Raw genomic sequence first — 22,322 nt, 5'->3', positions numbered from 1 at the left:
ATCCAGACAAGATGTGGGGAAGCAGGAGGAACACCCAACAGCAGAAGTCATCCTGTGTTGCAATCTTAGCCTAAACCATATTTCTGGAAAAAGTTTCCTGCTGCCTGTTTGTATCCCTGAATAACCACAGTCCCCCAGCCTCCAACGTGGGATGTTAACCTTGGAACAATATGGAGCTTAGCTGCAGAGTGGAAGCAGGGGCCCAAAGGAACTTCAGTTCTGCAGAATCTATACAGCCCTCTTCCCCATACATTGACCAGATGCTTAAGGCTTGGAAAATTAGAGCTAAAGAATGAAATTCCTCAAGGTAAAAAGACAACCCTCCCCCCTCCAGGAAATGGACTCCTCCAATTTTCTCACATGATTATGCAGGCACTTTCACTTTTCCATATATAGGAGCCACTCAGGAGCAAGCTCTGCCCAGTTAGAGGAAGTGACACCTCCACATTCAGTCCCTCTCTTCTCACCCATCCTCACCTTATTCTCGAATGCTCACAGGCAGTTAGGCAGAAAGTGATCCCTGTGGTTCTGCCAAAGACAAGCCTGTTGAGTTTAAAGAAAAAGAAAAACTGAGGCAAAGTAGCTGTCTTAAATTATTGCCTTGAAGAAACTGAGTGGAGAACTGCAAAAAGATGAATGGACCAGTGGATGGCTTGTGTGACAATTCCCTAAGTGACGAAGGAGCCTTCATGTTCACATCGGAATCTGTAGGAGAGGGACACCCAGGTAAGCAGGGTGTACTGGACTGAAGGTGAATGTACTGAGTGAGTCGCTTTTACTAGAGGTCTTAAAACAATTTGTGTTAGTTACTATAAGGGATCTCAGGAGGAACAATATGAAATATTTTTACTCTATTTGTAGTTTTGTAAAACAGTCACTCATATGCAAATGATAAATTATAAGTTAATGAAGCTGAGGGTTCATGCTACTATCACCAAGGCCACCTTAGGATGATGGGGCTGCAACAGAGAACATGCAGATGGTTGTCTAAAGATAATCATGGACTTAAAATGCATCATCACATATAAATATTTTATATATTTTTTAGTAAATCTTTATTATCGATGAGCAACAGAGAATGTTCCTTCAAATAAGATCATGGCTTACTAAATTTTTTGTGTAAAGCACATGTAGTTTATTTATTTATTTTTAATTTTCATCCAAGGACATTTTTTCATTGCTTTTAGAGAAAGAGGAAGGGAGAGAGAGAGACACTGATGTGAGAGAGAAGCATCAATTTGTTGTCTTCCTTTACACACCCAGATGGGAATCAAACCCACAACCTTTCGGTTACATGGATGATGCTCTAACCAACTGAGCCACACCAGCCAGGGTGAAAAGTACATATAGTTTAGAAATTAATGGTAGTGCATTATAATAGGTACTGAGGTTGATCTCTAGATTCTGGAAGTCTCAGATATGTTATCTAAGAGAAGTACAGATGACTTCTTGAAGAAAAAGAAAATTCAAGAATTCTTTTTGGTATCTGAAAGGTAGATGGACTGGGATGTGGAGAAATGAGAGAGGCATCTGTGGTGACAGTTGAGACCATGATCAAAGTCTCAAGTTTTAGAACAGTGGTTCTCAAACTTCAGCATAAAATGTGAATGTTGGGCCCACCCCCAGAGGGTGAGGCTCAAGAATCTGCATTTTTAATAGGTTCTCAGGAGATGCTGCTGCTACTGGTATGGGAAACACACTTTGAGAACCATTGTTCTAGGAAAACTCCAGAGGGCTACACACATTGATTTATGTAATCAGGTCTTCAAAATTCATTTGAGTAGCTAAAGTTTTTGGTAACTTACCACCACGTCTACCTTTTTCTTTCATCCCCCTCATTCTTGTTCTTTCTCAAAGAGATTTAATTTTCATGGCTTGAAACTCAGCTTTAGACACCTCAAAATACACTACTCCTTCCATATGCTTTAGCCAGTGGTTCTCAACTGGGCAATTTTATCTCTTTTCCCCTAAGGGCATTTCAAAATGTCTGGAAACATTTTTGGTTGTCACAACTATGGGAGGGAGTTGATACAGCCATTTAGTGGATAGAGGCCAGGTATGTTTCTAAGCATCCTGCATGCCCAAGACCATTCCCCCACAACAAAGAACTTTCCAGCTTCAAATGTCAACAGTGCCACTGTTGAGAAACCCTGGGTTTTGTATGTGATTTAGCTCAATTCAATGTAAATAAAGTTTCTAGGTTCACTGTACTCATTATCTCAGATCAATTGCTATGTCTGGCAAATTCTGGACAGCTCCCTGACTTTTGAAGGCCATGTATAGATTAGGATTTGCGTCACCTAGAGGAAGTGGGTGTTTTGGCATGTGGTGGCCAGTCATCCCATGGTGCACCAGCAATGTGCTCAATGGACAGTGAAGGAAAACTCCAGCCAGTAAGTTGATTGTTTTTGCTGCTAAATGACAGATCTTCAGTTTGTCTGATTATCTTTTCACCTGCCACTAAAAATTAACTGTCCGCATAACTAAGTCAGTTTTACTAAGGCTAGGTGACTTTCTGCTTGCTATTTCAGTGCTAAGTTCCTCTCCACCTGAAATATAAAATTAATGCTCCTTTTTCAACTTCCAAGAAAACTAACTATTGGCTACCTTACCGCTACTAAGTGATAGTGACAAAAATTCCCAAAGCCTAAAGAAACTATTCTGAAGGGCCTCCTTAGATGTTGTCTTGGTCTGTCAAGCTATCTTGATACCCTTGCTCAACTCCAGCTTTATTCCTAATATCCCTTATCCAATTTCCCAAATAATTTTGAAAGATAAAAATAGTTTCACTGGGAACATGTGACCTGTGTCCTTTAAATAAGCAGGGTCATCATCATGATCAGCATGTGAGTAGCTTCTAAGAGTCCTGATGGGTAAGCCTAAAAATGGATATTTGAGCAGGAGGAGGCCTTTATTGGTAGGAGTATGCAGAGGATATGGACTCAGACAAGCTTAGATTTACAACCAGATCTTCCACTGCAGGAGGATAGATAGAAAAACTCAAGTGTGTGTTTTCTTTTCTTTTTAAGATTTTTAAATTACAGTTGATATTCAATATTATATTAGTTTCAAGTGTACCACATAATGGTTAGACATTTATATAACTTACAAAGTGATCACCCCAATAAATCTAGTACCCATCTGACATCACAATAGTTATTATAATATTATTGACTGTATTCCCTATGCTGTACTTTATATTCCCATGTAAAGTAACTATCAATTTGTACTCCCTAATTCCTTCCCTTTTTTCACCCAGTACCCTAATCTCCCTCCCATCTAGCAACCATTAGTTTGTTCTTGGTATATATGAGTTTGTTTCTGTTTTGTTTGTTTATTTTGTTTTTTAGATTCAGATATTAGTCAAATCACATGGTTTTTGTCTTTCTCTGTCTGACTTAGCATGATACCCTCTAAGTTCAACCATATGTTTAATGGCACTTTCTGGGAAGGAAAATGGAGGAATTCACCTTTAATGACAAAGTAACATTTTAAGTTATAGAACTTAATATGTGCTTTTGAGATAACTACTTGGTTCTGGATCCAAATTTTTAATATAAAAACTTAAAAACAAAAACAAAAACAAAAACCAGGAAACTTTCCGAGGTGATAAATATGTCTATTTCCTTGATGTGGTGATGGCAACATGTGTGAATACTCATGTCCCAACTCACCAAACTGTATACATTCATGATATACAAAGTTTTCATGGACAAATGATATCTCAAAATTCTGAAATAATTCTTATTAATTTACTAAAAGCAGACTCTATGAATATTTTGAACACTAAATGAATGTAATATGTGTAAATAGATCACACTTTTATTTCTGAATTTGTGAACATTTTCATTTCATATAACCTCAAAGCAAGAGTAGATTTTTCTACAGTGCCAGTGAGTGGTCTACATGCTCAACCATGTAGAGTCTTTAAGACAAATATAGAACAAGGTCAAATTCCAGCTCATGTTGAACTCTTGTCAGTCCCACCTTGACTGAGAAGGTCAAATCCAGCTATTAGAACATCTAGCCTTTGGGAGGCTGAGTGACCATGGTAGGAACTGAGAGCTGCTTGTTGAAATGTTCTGCAAAACAACATTGATGTCCAGAGGTTCTCTCATAAAGTCCTTCTAGGTGGAGTTGTGCAACTGGGTGTTGTGTTTTAAACCATGTGCTACATCTTGTGGGACCTGCAGTATGATGTATCTGCTTGTCCCTTCTGATTTTACATCTTGGCACCTAATCTCACTGATGTTATTAGATACTTTAATTTCTATATCCAAGACTTTTCTAAATGTTAGACTTAAGGAGAGTATGTTGAAGAATGAGAGACTTTTTAGTTAGAAGAATGTGTGTGTTTGTGTGTTTCTTTGTTCAGAGAATTCTATGATTTTATACATCATACAAAAGTATGCAGAAACAAGAAGAAATTAAAATTTCAAAACATTTCCGACTTTTGGTCAAGATGGAAGCATAAGTAGACACACTTTGCCTTCTCAACCATAGAAAGAAAAACAATCAGATCTCAACTGTAATTGAAAAATCAAAAAATAAAATTTAAAAAAACAAAAAAAATAACAACCAGAACCATCATAAAATTGAGCTATAGGGAAGTCCAACAACAAGGAATTTAAAGGAGCCACATTCATCTAGACTGGCAGGAGGGATGGAATTACAGAGACAGGGTAGAGAGGCAATATGGCTCAGACAAGCTTTGGTGGCAGCAGAATGGATGGTCCCACACTCATGTGTGGTGGACAAAATTTGGGTGGAATTCCCTGGGAGTGAGCTATCCCAGCCTCATGCCAGACCTCACAGCTCAGGGTTCCAGGACCAGGAAGATAAACCCCCATTACCTCTGGCTGTAAAAACCATTGGGGGTTGGAGCGGCAGAAGAAACTGCCAGATTTTCACTGCTTAAAGGGCTGCATTATCTTAAAACATATGCAAACTCCAAGGTAGCAACTGGAAGGGTGCCAATCACATTCAGGAAGTGGGTGAAGTGACTATAAATGGGGAAAGTTCCAGGCAAATTGCCAGAAGCCAGGCAGTGACACTGTCCCCTTCCAAGCCCCCCACCACAAACAGAGCCTCGAAGCAGTGAAACAGGTGGCTCTACCCTGGCAATTACCTAAGGCTCCACTTCACACAACTTATAGGGGCCTTAGCTACATAGGTCATGCTACTAAGACAGGGAATAAAAGCAGCTCTACCTAATACACAGAAACAAACACAGGGAGGCTGCCAAATTGAGGAGGCAAAGAAATATGGCCCAAATGAAAGCACAGAACAAAACCCCAGGGAAAAAAAAAAAACTAAATGAAACAGCTATAACCAACTTATCAGATGCAAAGTTGAAAACACTGGTGATAAGGATCCTCAGAGAACTCAGAGAGTATGGCAAAAATAAAATAAAATGAAGGAAAAATGAAGTAAAATAAAGAAAAATATACAGAGAACCAACAGTGTAGAGAAGGACGCTGGGATTCAAATCAACTCTTTGGAACAACAGAAGAACTAAACATTCAACCAAAACAGAAAGAAGAAACAAAAATGCAGAAAAACAAGGAGAGGCTTAGGAATCTCTAGGACAACTTTAAACATATCAACATCCAAATCACAGGAGTGCCAGAAGGAGAAGCAGAAGAGCAAGAAACTGAAAACTTATAAAAAAATAATGAAAGAATACTCCCAAAATTTGGTGAAAGAGATAGACATACAAGGCTAAGAAACACAGAGGGACCCAAACTTGGACCCAAAGAGGACTACACTAGGACATATCATAATTAAAGTGCCAAAGGCTAAAGATAAAGAGAATCTTAAAAGCAGCAAGACAAAAGCAGAGACTTACCTATAAAGAAGTTCCCATAAGACTATCAGCTGATTTCTCAAAAGAAATTCTGCAGACAGTAAATAGCAGGCAAGAAGTATTCAAAGTGATGAAGAGCAAGAACTTACAACCTAGATTACTCTGTCCAGCAAAGCTATCATTTAAAATGGAAGGGCAGATAAAGTGCTGCCCAGACAAGGTAAAGCTAAAGGAGCTCATCATCACCAAGACATTATTACATGATCTGTTAAAGGGACTTATTAAAGAAAAAGATGAAAACTATAGACATCAAGTGAAGAAGAATTCTGGCCAAGATGGAGGTGTAGACAGACATGTTGCGTCTCCCTCCACAACTAAGAGGGAATACAGCTACCTCTAAACTAGAAACAACCATAAGTTCCAGAAAATCAAACTGCATGGAAGTCCAACAAACAAAGATATAAAGAAGAAATACTCATCCAGACAGGTAGGAGGGATGGAGCCAGGGCAAAGAGGACTTGGTGTGGTGGCAGCGGCAGGCTGGAAAAAAAAACAGTCACACATTTTAAAAAGTCAGGAGGGACACCTGGGGAGCATTCCAGATTCTCACCAGACTGCACAGCTCACGGTCCCAGCACCGGGGAAAATCAAGCCTCATTGCTTCTGACTGTGCAAACCAGTGGGTGGTGGGGTGGAGGAAGAAACTGCCAGTCTCTCAGCAAAGTCCACTTGTTTAAAGGGCCCCCATGGTCCTGGAACATCCACAGACCCACCCACTCTGGGAGCGAAGATGAGGGCAACAACTAGAGGGGCACCAGTCCCATATGGAAGTGGGAGAAAGGCCTGGAAAAGGGGCGAGTGCTGAGCAGACGGCATTGTTCCCTCTCAGACCCCTTCCCCATGTACAGTGTCACAAAATGGTGAAATGGGTTGCCCTGTACTGATGAATACCTAAGGCTCAGCCCCTTACAATGTAACAGGAGCAACAGCTCTACCTAAGACACAGAGGCAAACAAACACCAGAGCCTGTCAAGATGAGGACACAGAGAAGTATTGCCAAAAAAAGGAAACGGATCAAGGTTCCAGTGGGAGAACTAAGTGACAAGGAGATAGCCAACCTAACAGATGCAGAGTTCCAAACATTGGTGATAAAGATGCTCACAGGCTTGACAGATATGCTTCAGTATAGCAGATGCATAAGAGAAGAAGTGAAGGCTATACTAAATGAAACAAAGAAAAATCCACACAAAACCAATGGTAAAGGGAAGAAAACCAGGGTTCAAATCTATGATTTGTAACATAAGGAAGAAAAAAAGTCAATCGGTACAGAATGAGGAAACAAAAATTGAAAAAAATGAAGAGAGGCTTGGGAACCTCTGGGACAACTTTAAATATGCCGACATCAGAATTGTGGGCATGCCAGAAGAAGAGGAAGAGCAAGAAATTGAAAACTTATGTGAAAAAATAATGGAGGAAAGCTTCCCAAATTTGGCGAAGGAAATAGACATACAAGTCCAAGAAGCATGGAGAGTCCCAGGCCAGCTGGACCCAGAAGGGACCACACCAAGACACCTCATGATTAAAATGCCAAAGGTGAAAGATAAAGAGAGAATCCTAAAAGCAGCAAGAGAGAAGTAGAGAGTTGCCTACAAAAGGGTTGCCTATAAGACTCTCAACTGATTTCTCAGAAGACACTTTGCAGGCAAGAAGGGACTGGCAAGCAGTATTCAATGTGGTGAAAGCAACCTAAACCAAGATTACTCCCTCCCGCAAAGCTATCATTTGGAATGGAAGGGCAGATGAAGTGCTTCCCAGACAAGGTAAAGCTAAAAGAGTTCATCATCACCAAGCCATTATTATATGAAATGTCAAAGGGACTTATTTAAGAAAAAGAAGATCAAAACTATGAACACTAAAATGACAACAGACTCACAACTATCAACAACTGAATCTAAAAAATAAAAACAAAATCCAACTAAGCAAACCAGAATAGAACAGAATCTTAGGTATGGGGATCGTTTGGAGGATTATCAACTGGGAGGGGGAAAGGGGAGAAATGGGGAAAATGACGCAAGGATTAGAAAGGGATTAAGAAGCATAATTGGTTGGTACAAAATAGACAAGGGGAAGTTAAGAATAATATAGGAAAGGGTGAAGCCAAAGAACTTTTATGCACTACCCATGGACATGAACTAAGGGGGTAGGATTGCTGAAGGGAAGGGGGTACTGGGCAGAGGGGACAGAGGGGAAAAAAAATGGAACTACTGTAACAACGTAACGGATGAAATACACTTAAAAAACCTATAATCATTAAAATGACAACAAACTCACAACTATCAACCACTAAATCAAAAAAAATAAGAACAAACTAAGCAAACAACCAAAACAGGAGCAGAATCATAGGTATGGAGATCATTTGGAGGGTAATCACTGGGAGGTGGAAGGGGAAGAATGAGGAAAATGGTGCAGGAATTAGAAAGCATAATTGATAGGAGCAAAATAGACTGGGGATGTTAAGAATAGTGTAGAAAATGGAGAAACTAAAGAACTTACATGCGCAACCCATGGACATAAAGTAAGGGGAAGGGGTGTTGCTGGAGAGAAGTGGGGTACTGAGTGGATCAGGGCAAAGGGGGAAAATTTTGCACAACTGTAATATCATAATTAATAAAATATACTTTAAAAAATAAAATTTCAAAAATTTCTAATATCTCACATTTAAAAAGTACCCTCAGGTAGATTTGATATGTAAGCTGACAAAATATTTTATTATTTTAACATTACAGTTTGTTATGCCTAATATTTCTGTGATTCTTATACATGTTCGTTCTTTTCCAGATAAGATCTGTGATCAGATCAGTGATGCAGTGTTAGATGCCCACCTCAAGCAGGACCCCAATGCCAAGGTGGCCTGTGGTAAGAAACACCTGAACCCTTCCTGCAGGAGACCTAAGTCACTGAGCTTGAACGTTTTGCCTGTGTTGAAGCTCTCATCACAGCAGAGAATCAGGAGGGCCCCGGGGTGATTAAGTCTAGTCCTCTCACTGTACTAAGGGGATAGTGGATACAACTGAATCAGGGCCTTGGCCAAGCTCACAGGTAGGCATGCCCGCCATGGAGACCACAGACAGACCTGCTCTCTTCACTATCAGTACCCTGCACTGTCTGCTACACAGAGCAATCTTTCCTTCTCCAGTGCCATCCCAGCCCCTTTATAAGAACTAACACCCTGTGCCTTTCTGAGATTAGACACCTTTATAAATAGCTGCAGAGAAGATTGGTCTGCCTTGACTTTTTATTCAGGATCTCACTCCCTAAATCCTACAGTGGAGTTTTAGCAGTTAGGGGATGGAAGAGCTCCACATATGTTGACTGCATTCTTTGTTATAACTACATACAATCATTGTCTCATTTTAACCCACAGTGCAGTCTTATTATTATCTTCATCTAACAGTTGAGGAAACAGAGAGAGGCTAAAAGCACATGAGTAATAAGTACTAACAAATTCTTTCCAAAATGTAGTTCTCCAGGCATTTGAAGATGGTCAGCAACCATGCTGGAATTTACTCTTTTTATTAGCACTATTTTCTGTTTGGAATCCATTCCTGCTAATGTTCTCTGTGAGTCTCTATTAGCACTGCCAGCATGTGGCCACTACCATTTCTCCTTCCCTTCCAGAGACAGTGTGTAAGACAGGCATGGTGCTGCTGTGCGGGGAGATCACCTCCATGGCCATGGTGGACTACCAGCGGGTGGTGAGAGATGCCATCAAACACATTGGCTACGATGACTCTGCCAAGGGTAAGGGCAGGGCTCCCGGGTCTGAAGACATACTGGTCTCTGCTGAGAGAGCCCCCACTGCTGAGTCGCATTGGAGCCTCTAAGTCTTCTGAAAGTGCCTATACCACCAGGGTGAAAACATTCCTAGGTCTGCCTATCAGGGACCACGGGTAGACGTCCCCTGCAACAGAATGGCAGACCAGGAGACAGTGCCCCATTGAACCAGCCTGCGTCCATCCATTGTTAACTCTGGTCTTGTTTAATGTCCTGCCTTCTTGGAGCTTTGGAAGAGAAAGAAGCTCCAAGTAAAAGGAGCTGTCCTCTGTTGGGGTCCTGTCCTCTGCTGGGCACTGGAGATGGTCTCTTTGTATGTGTCATTTAACTTAACTATTTGAGGGACTCCGCTATACTTCTATGGAGATAAGGAAATTGAGGCTTAAAGATTTAAATAACTTACATAGGTGACACAATTAGTACAGTACATGACTGCCCCATTTGGGATTCCTGTACTTTGTGCGAATCTGTGCTTCTTCACATTATAGACAAGAAGATGACGATCTAGAACTAGTACTGACAGTGGGCAAAGAAGGCAAGCTGGTCTAGGTTGGTGCCAGTGACAGGCAGTGTGGTAGCCTAAAACCCAGGGATGGGGCACAGGCCCTGTCAGGAATACAGGAGGGGCACTGAGATCAGGCACAGGTGAGAGCTGGAAAGAACGGAGAACCCTGTGAGTGGCCAGACCAGGGAGGGGCCCCAAGTGGAGGCTCATCAAAGGACAGGGGCAAGGGCCAGATGCTGAGGGTCTGTGAGCACTGACATCCCACTTACTTATTGTTTAGGGTGATGTGTGGCATCTTTGTGGATCAGAGCAGGCAGGGATGATGTGCTACACATTTATAAGTGAGAGAGCCACTCACTGTGTGAGGGCACACACACTTGGTGCTGCCACCTTCTGACTCACCTGAAGGATTCACCTGAACACACAGAAGTGTTGCGTATTATACAACAGTCACTGGGAAGAGAACCAGTGAGTTCAGGCCAGTTGTCCCAGTGAGGACATGGGGCATTCATATAGGAAACACGTTGTCCCAGAGCGGCGACTTTCTGACATGTGACCATGCCGAGCCTTCACCCTGTTCTACCATACATTTAGACCCTATTCAAGAGCCAACTTTGTTCTGTGTTGGGTATCAGGCAATTTCCCTAGGAGGGAAAGGATGAAGCTCTGACATTTCTATGTGCTGAGCTCGTGAGTGTGCCTGCACCAAAAGGACCCTGTGTGCTGCATGGCCACTGTAGCAAGGCCGCAGGCTCACCGCTCCTCACTGCATGTTGCTGCTGAGCCCCTGGACTCACTGCCCTTTTCACACCCTGCCTCTCCCTTTCGTCCCCTCAACTCCATTTTTCCAAATCGTTTGAAGCCATTGATTGATTCTTAGCATTAAGAATATTCATTATTAAGATAGAGTGATTAGACAAAATGAAAATATTTAATACAAAATTGGAGAGCTTGCCAGCTCTCTCAAGGTTGTTCATTTGTTTGTGCCTCCAAAAACATTCACTGGGAAGAGAAGGCAGCACAAGACAGAGGTGACCTGATGCTCCCAGAGTAGAGGCACTGCCTAGCATCAGATGGCAGAGCACGAGGTGCCCAGCCAGGAGCTGGTGGCACAGTGAGCAAGGAAGAGCTGTGAGAAGATCCAGTGATATTGACTGAGAGCTACCTGATTCGGGTGTGTGGGCATGGGGAGTCAGAGGAGGAGCATTCTAGGCAAAGACCTAGTGACTGTAGAAGAGTGTGTTGTCTTTAAGGCTAAACCGAACTTCGTGTTGGCTGACAGTCAGCTGCCAGGGCTGGGCAGGACTGAGGAGTCCAGGTGTACTTCATTGGGCAGTAGGTGCTCACTTGAAGCATGCACATAGTTTGGATCTGAGTTGGTCAGTTTGTTTGCTTGTTTGCTTGCTTTAGTTAGTCCACTCGAGCAGCATGGGAAGGAGAATAGACTGGAAAGAAGGTACCAGTTAGTCAGCTTGTCACTATACTTGACCCTGCAGTGGGGCCCCTGTTTGTTTTAGCTCCTCATTCACACAGTCCCTAAGCTGAGAACTGCACAGTTGGCAGACCAACAGGGAGAGGAATGCACTGTCTGCACAACACTCCCTCCTTGGGCACCTTGGTTTGGGCTGCCTTGAGCCCAGAGCTCCCTGACCCAGTCCCCAGCCTGCTGCACCCGGCCTAGGAGGACCAGCTTCTCTCTGTGCCTGAGCTTGGGGATGGGCAGACAGGGCCTCAGCCTCCAGAGGTGTGGTTCTTCCTTTTGGCTCAGAATCACATCTCAGGATCAGAGGACTCTGACTCTGGGAGCTTCTCTGAGTCGTTCATGCACACTTTATCCATTCAGTATGTTTAACACACACCTGCTTGAATTATGGAGTAACATCCTGATAAACCCTTCGTAAGTTGAAAATATTGTAAGTAAAAAATGCATTTAATACACCTAACCTGTGAACATCACAGTTTAGCCCCACCTGCCTTACATGCGCTCCGAACACTTACATTAGCCTACAGTTGGGCAAAGTCATCTCATGCAATGTCTACACTGTAGAGTGTGGGTTGTTTACCCTCGTGACCATGCGGCTGACTGGGACTGAGGCTCACTGCTGCTGCCAGCATCAAAAGATGTATTGTACTGAATATTGATAGCCCAGGAAAAGATCAAAATTCAAACTTTGAAGTATGGTTTCTATTAAATGCGTTCCAATTTGGCAACATCATCAAATTGGAAAATCCTGAACAGAAGCATTATAAGTCAGGGAATGTCTGTACTTGGATTTGGCTCTTATCTGGGCTTCTGAATGGCAGTGTTGGAAGGGTCCTGAGTTTTCACTCAGTTTAGTGATTTTCAACCTGGGTCCTAGGAGGTGCCTGTAAGAGAGGCCAAGGGAGCAGGGCCATGATCACCCACCTTCTCATCAGCCAAAGCTGCTATAGCTGTTATCCGGTTTGTATGTATACAGCAGTTCCGTGTAAGATATAATTTCTAATCAAGGTATAATTTAATACATTAAAATGCACAGTGCAGAATTTTTTCTAACTAAAGAGTTTGACATCATGGTAAGGATACATGGCCTTTCCCATTCTGGGCAGCAGCCATGGGCCTAGAAAGATCCCAGCTAGTTGGAGAGCACCTCTGCAGCACTAAATGCCATGTCAGGAACAGAGCAGACCACCAGGAGGCTCACAGCCCTATGTCTGACACGCTTTCCAACTCAAGTCTGCTTTCCCTTCTGCCTAGGCTTTGACTTCAAGACCTGCAATGTGCTGGTGGCTTTGGAGCAGCAGTCCCCAGATATTGCCCAGTGTGTTCATCTAGACAGAAACGAAGAGGATGTCGGTGCCGGAGATCAGGTAACTGATCACTGAGCATGGGCACTGGGTTAGGACATCAGTGCAGTGCAGCCTGTTTAGACTCTGGCTCTGATGTGTGTTGAGGAGCTACCTGGGAAAGTTTCTGAACAATGGACTAATCACACTGTGGGGTGATCCCTCATCCTAGAGGATCACAGGGAGGCACATGCCTAGAGTGAGTTGCACACACCTATGTCAAGGCAGCAACTTGAGGGCCCCACTGACTGTGGAAGACTTGTGGTCACTGGTGCTGATCTGGGCTCATCACCCCCCCCCCATCGAGTGTTTTGGGCATCAGGGACCATGCCTTCCCCTCCACAAGTGTCCAGTGCAAATGTTGTGTGAACGAGGCACCCAAGAGAAGTTGGAGTGCCGCAAAGTTTTGTATTTGAAGAAAGCTGTCCTGAATGTGAAGTGGGTGTTGCTCAATTAGCTCTCTCCCGTGCTGCAGGGTTTGATGTTTGGCTATGCCACTGATGAGACAGAAGAGTGCATGCCCCTCACCATCATCCTTGCTCACAAACTCAATGCCCGGATGGCAGACCTGAGACGCTCCGGGGTGCTCCCTTGGCTGAGACCTGACTCCAAGACTCAGGTGGGTCTCTTCCTTTGCCTCCTTGGGAGCTCCAGACATAAATTTTAAGCACCCCCAAATCTTCTTGATTTTTGTTCCTGTTAAGATCAAAATGTTCAGTCTGGCCACTCAAAGAATTGCTGATTTTAACAAAAGAGAGAGAATTGCTGATTTTGAAAATAACTATTTATTTGAAAAATCTTTAGCTCCCCTCATTTTATTATAAAAAATTTCAGAAGTACCAAAAAATAAACAGAGCTTTTTTTCAAGTTTTTTTTTTCCTCTTTCTTAGCCTGTGTTGACTCTGGTTTTATGATTCCCCAATTCCTGCCACAAACTTCTCAACTGTTTTCACACTTTTGGTCCCTGCCACAAAGGGAGGCCTCCATATCCTATAGAAGCCCTGAGCACCACCTGAACAAGGGTTGTCTGCATCTCTCTGGGGTCCTTTTTCTTTGTTTCTCATAAAAACACTTTATCTTTGCTGTTCTGACCCTGGCCTCTTGGTCTCTGACCACCCTGCTCCCTGCAGAGTTGAAATCCCCACTGGAGTCTGTATGTGAAGGCCAATGGAGATGCAAGTGTTAGCACACCTGGGGGCCTCCTGCCCACCTTCTCTGTCCACATCCTTCCCTGTGTAACCCTGATGACCCAGATGGCCCTTTTCCTTGGGGTTTCCTTCCATGGCTCCTCTTTCACAGGTTCTTGGCACTTCTTTCACACCCTCTCCCCTTCTATCCATGCTGGTGGACCCAACTTCACCTCAGCTCGCTCAACTCCCAAATCTTCCAGCTGCAGTTCTCATTCACCCTGCAAACAAATGTGCCCAACAGCCCACTGTGTGCTGCTGCACTGTCACCTTAGCTGAGGAGAGTTCAGTGGAGGGCCACCTCTCCCCTAGGTCTGCTCAGTGCCCTGTCTCCCCTCCACTGTCCTCTGCACAGCACCCCTCTGCTCCAGCCCATTTCCCAGGCCAGGGCCAGGAGCGGTGCCCTGCCCTCCTAAGGATTTTTCCTGCCAAGAAACTCCAGTTAATTTCCTTTGGACCTCACTCTTAATTTCCTAATATCTGCTCAGAATTTCCTGCAACTTTCTGCTTCCTACAGGGGAAAGGGAAACCCCACTTGCTGTTCTAACATTTAGAGCCTTTTACAGTCTTTCAATGTTACCTTCCTCTGCCTCCTCTCCTGCGATCTTTGCTTCATCTATATTATTTTACTCATATTCCCCTTGTTTCTTAGTGCTTTGCCCCTGTGCTTTTACCCTGAACGTTACTTAGGCTTTTTTCTGGTTCCCACCTATCTGACAGCAGTCAGCCAGCCCCCCACCTTTTCATGGTTTCCCTCGGCACCACCCGAGGCCTTCTCTTGCCCCTGCCCCTGCACTTGGAATTTAGCTCATGTGATTTTACAGCTCAGCGTGGTGTGTGTGACCTGTCCATTGCTCCAGCTGCACAGACATGCATCTTCTTCACCCTGCATGTAAAGCCACAAAGGGTGGAGGGTACGTGTTGGCTGTACCTGGGGCAAGGAAGCACATTTGTGACCTAGAGGACACCCTTCTTTGGGACTTCTGGTGTGATTCCCATGCCCCCACAGTGGGTGGGGTGGAATCAGCAGCATTCCTCAGCTGTTCTTTGAGGTCCTGGGGCAGGAGAGCTCAAATGGGAGATTGTGATAGTACCAGAAGAAAAGGGAATACAGATGTTGGCAAGCCCTGCCCATCCTGTACTCAAGCTGTGTTGTGGGGCAGAGATTCACAGAAAAGGCAATCCCAGAACAGGGATGGGAGGAAGTGGTGGAGTGGCTGAGCTTTCCTTTTTCCTTCTGTGAGATGAGGGCTGGAGACCCTCCTGTCAGTCCAGCTGAAACAGAAAGGCTTTCTTTTTGCTTACTTGTAGGTTTCTGAGCTGAGAAAGCAGCTAGGGAGGGCAAGGGTGGGAGTGGACTTGTCCAGGGTTTCCCGTCCTGCAAGGATATTCTAAATTCTCTTAAAAATGCTCCTTTGGCTACCAGAGTGAGCCATGCCCCCTGCCCCTGGTGGCCCTGAGCCAGCTGGCAGTGAGAGGGTGCCGGTCTGGGTCTGCTGACGACTCCTGGATCCATAGGCTACTGCACTGTGGGGGGCATCGTGGGGGACCCACAGCCAGGTCTGCTCTCTACTTCTGTTGGTAAAGGATTTTCATCATCTACCCGGTGTTGACTGTGAACAGGATGAATTTTTCCACCTGAACAAATTCCTCCTGCTGATATGGGGCATTGAGTGGCAGCATGAGAGCTATTTTTGTACCCGCTCAGAGTTGTGATATCCGTGGTGTGTTTTTCCCCTGACACAATGAGATAAGAGCCATGCTGGAACCCTTTGCTCTGCCACAGTTCTGTGGTCCTGCAAGGACGCTGCTTAGGGCTTGCAGCAAAGTGGGTGGAAGCAAGGGGCAGTGGAGATGCGCCTCAGCAGATCCTCAGGATGTGAGCCCCTCTCCTGGGGCCTGATGGGGCAGATCTAGTCCTAGAGCCAGCCACAGGGCCTCCCCTTCTGGGAGTCCCCCAACTCTCACTTCCTCTCACAGGGCCCTGAGTGTGCACAGCCCAACGGTTAAGGGTTGCTCCCAGTCCACAGTGGTCGGTGTACATCTGCCCATCTCACAAGGGTCAGGCTTCAGGTGCGAAGGTTCTTTCTCTTCTTTCTTCTGACCCCACCCTGGTGCTCTCTGGACCAGGCAGGACACAGAATAGAAGTCTGACAAAAGTCCAGTGTTCAATGGATATCTGAGTGCCTTGGGCTTGCGGAGACCTTGCTGCATGCACAGCCCCAGGAAGGCACTGCTTGCTGCCCTGTGGTCCTGTCAAGGCCCTGGGGTGGGAAGCAGTGCTGTGCCTGCCAGCCAGTGTCTCTACCAGGGCCCTCTGGCATAGCTGCACTCCTGCAGTCACCACACACTTCATAACTCCTCTGGGCACTGAGAGGCTGGGACAGCGGGCATGTGGCCCATAGGCTCCTGTGTCCTTGGAAGAAGCCAGGATAGTTTGGCCATGGGCCATAGAGGGTCAAGAGAGGGCTTAGACCAGGGGTCATTTCTTAGGACCCAGAACCCTTTGAAATAGCAGTAGAAGAATCTAGTGACTCACAGAGATGAAACTCTATAAACACCGAAGTCTCTGAATGGCACTATTGTGGTCACAGGTGGGAATAGCTTATGCCTCATGCCTAATCATCCCAGAGCACTGGGCAACTATTCATATACCAGCATGTGCAGATTAAGTTTCCTGAAGGCCCTTTGAAGACAAGAGGGCCTCTTGCTTCCTGGGAGCCCAGCCTGCCTCTGTGCCTAGCAGTGATGTGTCCTTAGCTCAGGGCAGGGCCTCATGATGTCTCTTCATGTCCTTTTGACTGACAGGTGACAGTTCAGTACACACAGGACAATGGTGCAGTCATCCCCGTGCGCATCCACACCATTGTGATCTCCGTGCAGCACAACGAAGACATAACACTGGAGGACATGCGCAAGGCCCTGAAGGAGCAGGTGATCAAGGCCGTGGTGCCGGCCAAGTACCTGGATGAAGACACCATTTACCACCTGCAGCCCAGCGGGCGGTTTGTCATTGGCGGTCCCCAGGTGCGCCCCGGTCTCTGAATGAGGCCCTGATTTTTCTGTTACCTCCCCGGGCACAGCGACTGTAGGAAGGGGCTTTGTGTGACTCAGCCAGGTCTGGCCTTGGACAAAATGTGAAGCCAGCTCACCTCTGGGAGGCTTGCTGTGTTCTGGGGACATGTCCCCAGGATACTTCCACTAGTGCTGTCTGGCCCCCTGCTCCAGACATCCCACACTTGATGTCATTCTTGCCCAAGCAGCTGCTGCCTCACGTGTTAATATGCTAACTTACCATTGCAAACAACTGACTTTTACCAGGTGGTGCTTACCAGGTATTTGCCACAAGTTACATTCAACTCCTGTGGGCACCAAAGTGGAGCAGTTTATTACAGCTGGACACCTGCTGCCCCCTTCCTCCTATCCCACAGGAGTAAGAATGTGGAGATTGGCATAGCACCACTGTGAGGCTGCTGACCTCTGCTAGGGACCTCAATGCTGAATGTGTTGTCACAGAGCAGAACACCCATAACAGGTCCTATGACCAAATGTAGTGCAGACACACACATTGAAAGGTCAAGCTCATTGTATATTCTGCAGGACCTCTCAAAGGCTAGAAGTATGAGTGTGAATGATGGGTCTCTAAGCAGGGGTGTGTAGTATGCACTTTTCTCAAATCATTTAACATAGAGCCTCTGATGCCTTTCCAAACATCTTTTTTTGACTGGTGTTACGCAGAGCAGACACACAAGGAAATAAGCAACATGGCATTTACTGGGTGGCACCAGCGAGGGCCACAGCTGAGGTGTGTTGATTACTGTGCAGTTTCCTCCTGCAGTTGGATTTCTCCACTCTGATTGACTCACAAAAACAAAGGAATTGAGAACTGGCTGTGACCCCAGCCAGCTCATCATTTGTACTTTCTGGTGAGGCTCTGACAGCTTACCTGACTTCTGTAGCTGGTCAGTGGCTGACCTGGAATGAGAGCCAGGGTTTCTGGCCAAGGAGTCAGGGAAACATGCCCCCAGGCAGCTGCAGGTTACCCTTTTCAAGTCATAGTCCAGGGGCCATCACATTGCTCCAGCGCCCCTCCTCCCGGTCCAGCCACTAGGGGCTCTGGTTCTCATCTCCACCCCTCTGTTTCTTCCTTTCCCTCTGCAGGGGGATGCGGGTGTTACCGGGCGTAAGATCATCGTGGACACTTATGGTGGCTGGGGGGCTCATGGTGGTGGGGCCTTCTCCGGGAAGGACTACACCAAGGTGGACCGCTCTGCGGCTTATGCTGCCCGCTGGGTGGCCAAGTCCCTGGTGAAAGCAGGACTCTGCCGGAGAGTGCTTGTACAGGTGGGTAAGACCCCACGCCACTCTGACCTCACCAGCTTGGATGGGAAGGCCACATATTTCACCAAAGAATGTGACTCTGTGTGTATTGTACTGGGCACTTTGACCAGTACCCTGAAAACATGGGACATGGGATAAAAATCTTCAGAGAGAGGGCCACATACTAAAACTGTGTACCATGAAGACGGCAGGGACTTCTAGGCAGACAGGTGGGAGGAGAATGTTGGGTAAGAGGTGCATGGTGTGAGGTTCCAGCTGCCCTTCCTGAGGACATGAAAGTTTCTGTGAGAGGCAGACCCCTGCTCAGAGGCTATGGTCCCTGACCCTGGTCTCTTCTGGAAGGTTTCCTACGCCATTGGGGTGGCTGCACCACTGTCCATTTCCCTCTTCACCTATGGAACCTCTAAGAAGACAGAGAAAGAGCTGCTAGATGTGGTGAACAAGAACTTTGACCTTCGGCCTGGAGTCATTGTCAGGTAAATATGCTGCCTCACACTTGCAGGCAGGAAATGTTCAGCTCAATTGAAAGGGAAACAAGCAGGAGGGTCTTCAAGTTCTTGGCCCAGCACAACACACACCCCAAATGCAGGGGGTCTGGTGTTTAAGTTGAGGGGGCTGGCCCAGCAGATGCTAACTCCAGGTGGGAAGTCTTAGGGAAATAATTATAAGGCCAAATGGCTAAGAATTCATTTGGCAAGTCTAGTCCCATCTGTTCTCATTTCTAACACCATCCCTGCTTTCTGGAGCTTGCTGACTTGATGTTGGTCTAGGTCAGGTCATTGGGATGCAGAGGACAAAGGCACCATGAGGCTGGAGTGCAATTCTGGTTCCTGATCAGGCTGTCCCTGAACCTCTGAGCATGCTTCCCAAGAGCCAATGACAGTCACCCCATAAGACATGGTATAATGTAGATAGGAAATTTATGGGAAATTGCTCTGTGAGTGCCATAGGCTGTTACTCCTTTGCCTGAAATTCAGAGAAGGAAACGCTACTTCTTTTCCATTGAAAATGATCCTCTCTTCTGCTGGACATGCAGGGATTTGGATTTGAAGAAGCCCATCTACCAGAAGACGGCATGCTATGGCCATTTTGGAAGAAGCGAGTTCCCATGGGAGGTTCCCAAGAAGCTTGTGTTTTAGAGTGAGGAGCTGGGCCTCTGCTCCAGGATCCCAACTCTCAGCTCTCCCAGGCCAAAGGCTGCTGACTGTGGTCAAGAGAGTGCCCTCCCCCCCCCCCCCACTCCCACTGGTCCCTTCTGGGAAAAGCCTGCACCCTCTGATTTAGTCCTGTCCTATCATCATCATGGGTGGCAGGAAGCAAGCAGCTTCCTGGTGCTGAGGGTTTGATCTCATGAGGACAATAACGATGTCCCCCTACCTGTCCCTCAGACAAGATGATGTTAATTTAATAGAAAAACCTACCAGGAGTAAATCCCTTCACCTCCCCCACAGCCTGGGCCCAGACCAGCTCCCCTGTTCCGTGACATGTGCTGAGGTCAGTGCACACACAGATCTCCAGCCAGAGCCTTGATCCAGGGCCTTCACAGAGAGCCTCCCAGGCCAGGCTCCTGGCCGGCATAAGCACAGGGGCTGCCACGGCCTAAGCACCCGCAATGAGCAAGGGTCTGAGCTAACCAGCGATACCATTTCTTCTTCACTGCAACATGATAAGGTATAACCTTTGTTATCCCTGTTTATAAATGGGGAAATGAAGCACAGACCATCTAGGTAACTTTCACAAGGTCCCACAGCCACATGTGTCAGGGCCTAGACATGACCCAGCAGCCTCCACCCTCCCTTCTCCCACCCCAAATCTCATTCCAGAAACAGCACTGAGCAATGACAAGTCAGATGGAAGTGAGGCTGTGGCCTCTGTCCTAAAGACCTGAGGTTGCTGGGAATAAGGGGATTAACCCACTGGCTCTTGGTGAGCCCTGAGCAATGATGTGAAAATTCAAGACAGAAACAAAGGACTGTTCGTTTGCCTCATTTATGTCATCAGAAGACAGTCAGGGTGAGCTCGCTGGGCTGGAGTTTGGAATTAAGAAACAACCACATAACCCCAGCCTCTGACCACTTAGGCACATGAAGGGCTGGACCTCTAGGGTAAGTGGTTCAAGTCTAGTCCAGTTCCATCTGGACTTCTTAGAGTAGGAGAAACAGCTTATCCTAGCATATGTGGCCAGCCCCTGAAACAAGGTTCTGGAACCCTATATCCTTCAAGTCTTTCTCTCCCTTAGGCCCTTTTGTAGACCTGCAATCTGAGTGCCATTGGTTAAATGGGTGAGCTCCTCAGATCCTCCTGCCAAAGAGGCCAGTCCTAAGACCCGATATCTAATGTTCAATGGTGACGTAGGGGGCAGGGCTTAAATCCTAGTGGTGGACAAGTTGGCTAAGATGTCATGGGAGATTCTACCTTTGTCAGGCGGCTTCTGAGTCTACTCCTGAGGGACCTGAAGCATCCTCAGTGCGACAGGGTCTTAGAAACTGTATGTCCACCTTATTTCCATCCACGGCCACTTTCCATCCTACCTGTCCTCAGCCTGAGCAGCATCTCCTCCTCCTTTGCAGCTCCCCAGACCACAGGCTCAGGTAGGGGCCTCCATTCGCCCCAGGAGAGCACTGGGGACTGCGCTTCTTTCTGGGGCACATGGTGCTGGTCCTGGCTGCGACAGGCAGCCCAAGATGCCTCATCTGTGAGCAGACAGCCTGTATCTGGGCTCTAGCCTGAAACACAAAGACACCCAGGCATCTCTTTCCATCAGGGGAAAGGCAGCTCCAGGGGGATAAAAAAAAAAAGCAGCCCAAATTACCATAAAAACCTATTGCTTGTGTATGACACAGGAAGCCCTGGGGTCTGGTTACCCAGAAAGTCTCCGGTTCTTCTCAGGAGAGGGAGGCACAGCTTTGAAGGTGGCTGAGTTCCTCTAACCCAGGTTGTATTCAAAGAAAAAATTCTATACTCCCCCCCCCTCCAGAGAAACAAGATCTTTTTTTTGTCAACATTGTTAATATAGAGCCTTTACTGGTTCTTGCTAGGACAGTGAATAAAGAGCCACAGAGAAACTATCTATGCTTAGTTGTTTTTATCTACAAACCCTCCAAAACCTCCCCTTCAAGTGGCATCACCTGGTTTCCCCATTCCTCAGCAAAGTCGATATCATCCCCCTGGTGGTTCCTGGCCATGTGGGGCCCACCCAGCGTGGATTGAGTTTTCTCACTCACCAGCCACTGTGCTATCACTGCATTACCATAGTCATTCTGCACCACATGCCACCAAGACAGACAGTCCTAGGAAACCCAAATAACGTGTGGAGAGCCTGAGGCCCAAAGAGGGTTAGGAATGTGACCAAGGGCCCCTGGCTGCCAGGTGGCTCTTTAGTCTTCAGAGTGCTCTCTCCTGATCATCCTTAGTCCTTGTCTATGGTGCATTCTCCTTCCTCTTCCTGCATGTTATGCATGAAAAAGCTGGCATGAGGTGGGCACTCAGGCAATATTTGTTGAATGGTTGAATAAGTGGAGCGAGGAGTTTGGTCTGCAGAGAGATGAGCCAAACCTGTAAATAGGTGCTCGTTTCACACATTCTGTGAAGAGAATTAACAGATGGTTATTTTTGTTAGAAATGGTCACTGCAAGTAGCCTCTGGAGATGTGGTCCTGAGGACCTGGACAGAGCAGGTGGGAAGGCGGGACCTGCCCTGTTTCTAGCATCCAGAGGGGTAGGAGGAAAGCCAGGAGAGTCGGGGTGTCCTTGGAAGGCAGGTGAAGACACTGTTTCTAGGATGAGGGAAGGGTCACCTGTGTGAAATTGTACTGACGAGTTTG

The 22,322-nt window shown here is 46.1% G+C and overlaps 1 protein-coding gene across 1 annotated transcript; it reads left to right on the top strand.

Moving 5' to 3' along the window:
- The first annotated feature begins 408 nt into the window (after positions 1-408).
- Positions 409-21,567, top strand: MAT1A (methionine adenosyltransferase 1A). The gene is made up of 9 exons (XM_090278308.1): positions 409-726; positions 8,645-8,722; positions 9,485-9,607; positions 12,883-12,995; positions 13,447-13,590; positions 16,967-17,185; positions 18,320-18,502; positions 18,842-18,975; positions 19,536-21,567. The coding sequence occupies exons 1-9, from the start codon at positions 633-635 to the stop codon at positions 19,636-19,638; spliced, it is 1,191 nt and encodes a 396-aa protein (XP_090134434.1). The 5' UTR covers positions 409-632; the 3' UTR covers positions 19,639-21,567.
- Positions 21,568-22,322: the final 755 nt, after the last annotated feature.

This window comes from Furipterus horrens, unplaced genomic scaffold, assembly GCF_987537825.1.
Source record: "Furipterus horrens unplaced genomic scaffold, mFurHor1.1.pri manual_scaffold_5, whole genome shotgun sequence".
NCBI lineage: Eukaryota > Metazoa > Chordata > Mammalia > Chiroptera > Furipteridae > Furipterus > Furipterus horrens.
This window is presented reverse-complemented; position numbering and strand designations above follow the sequence as displayed.

What these genes read in the sequence shown, in the direction of transcription:
- MAT1A (XM_090278308.1), top strand. Translation starts at nt 633, where the DNA reads ATGAATGGACCAGTGGATGGCTTGTGTGACAATTCCCTAAGTGACGAA. An exon ending in TTGTCATTGGCGGTCCCCAG is followed by an intron (nt 17,186 to 18,319) that starts GTGCGCCCCGGT and finishes TTCCCTCTGCAG; the next exon opens with GGGGATGCGGGTGTTACCGG. An exon ending in CGGCCTGGAGTCATTGTCAG is followed by an intron (nt 18,976 to 19,535) that starts GTAAATATGCTG and finishes CTGGACATGCAG; the next exon opens with GGATTTGGATTTGAAGAAGC.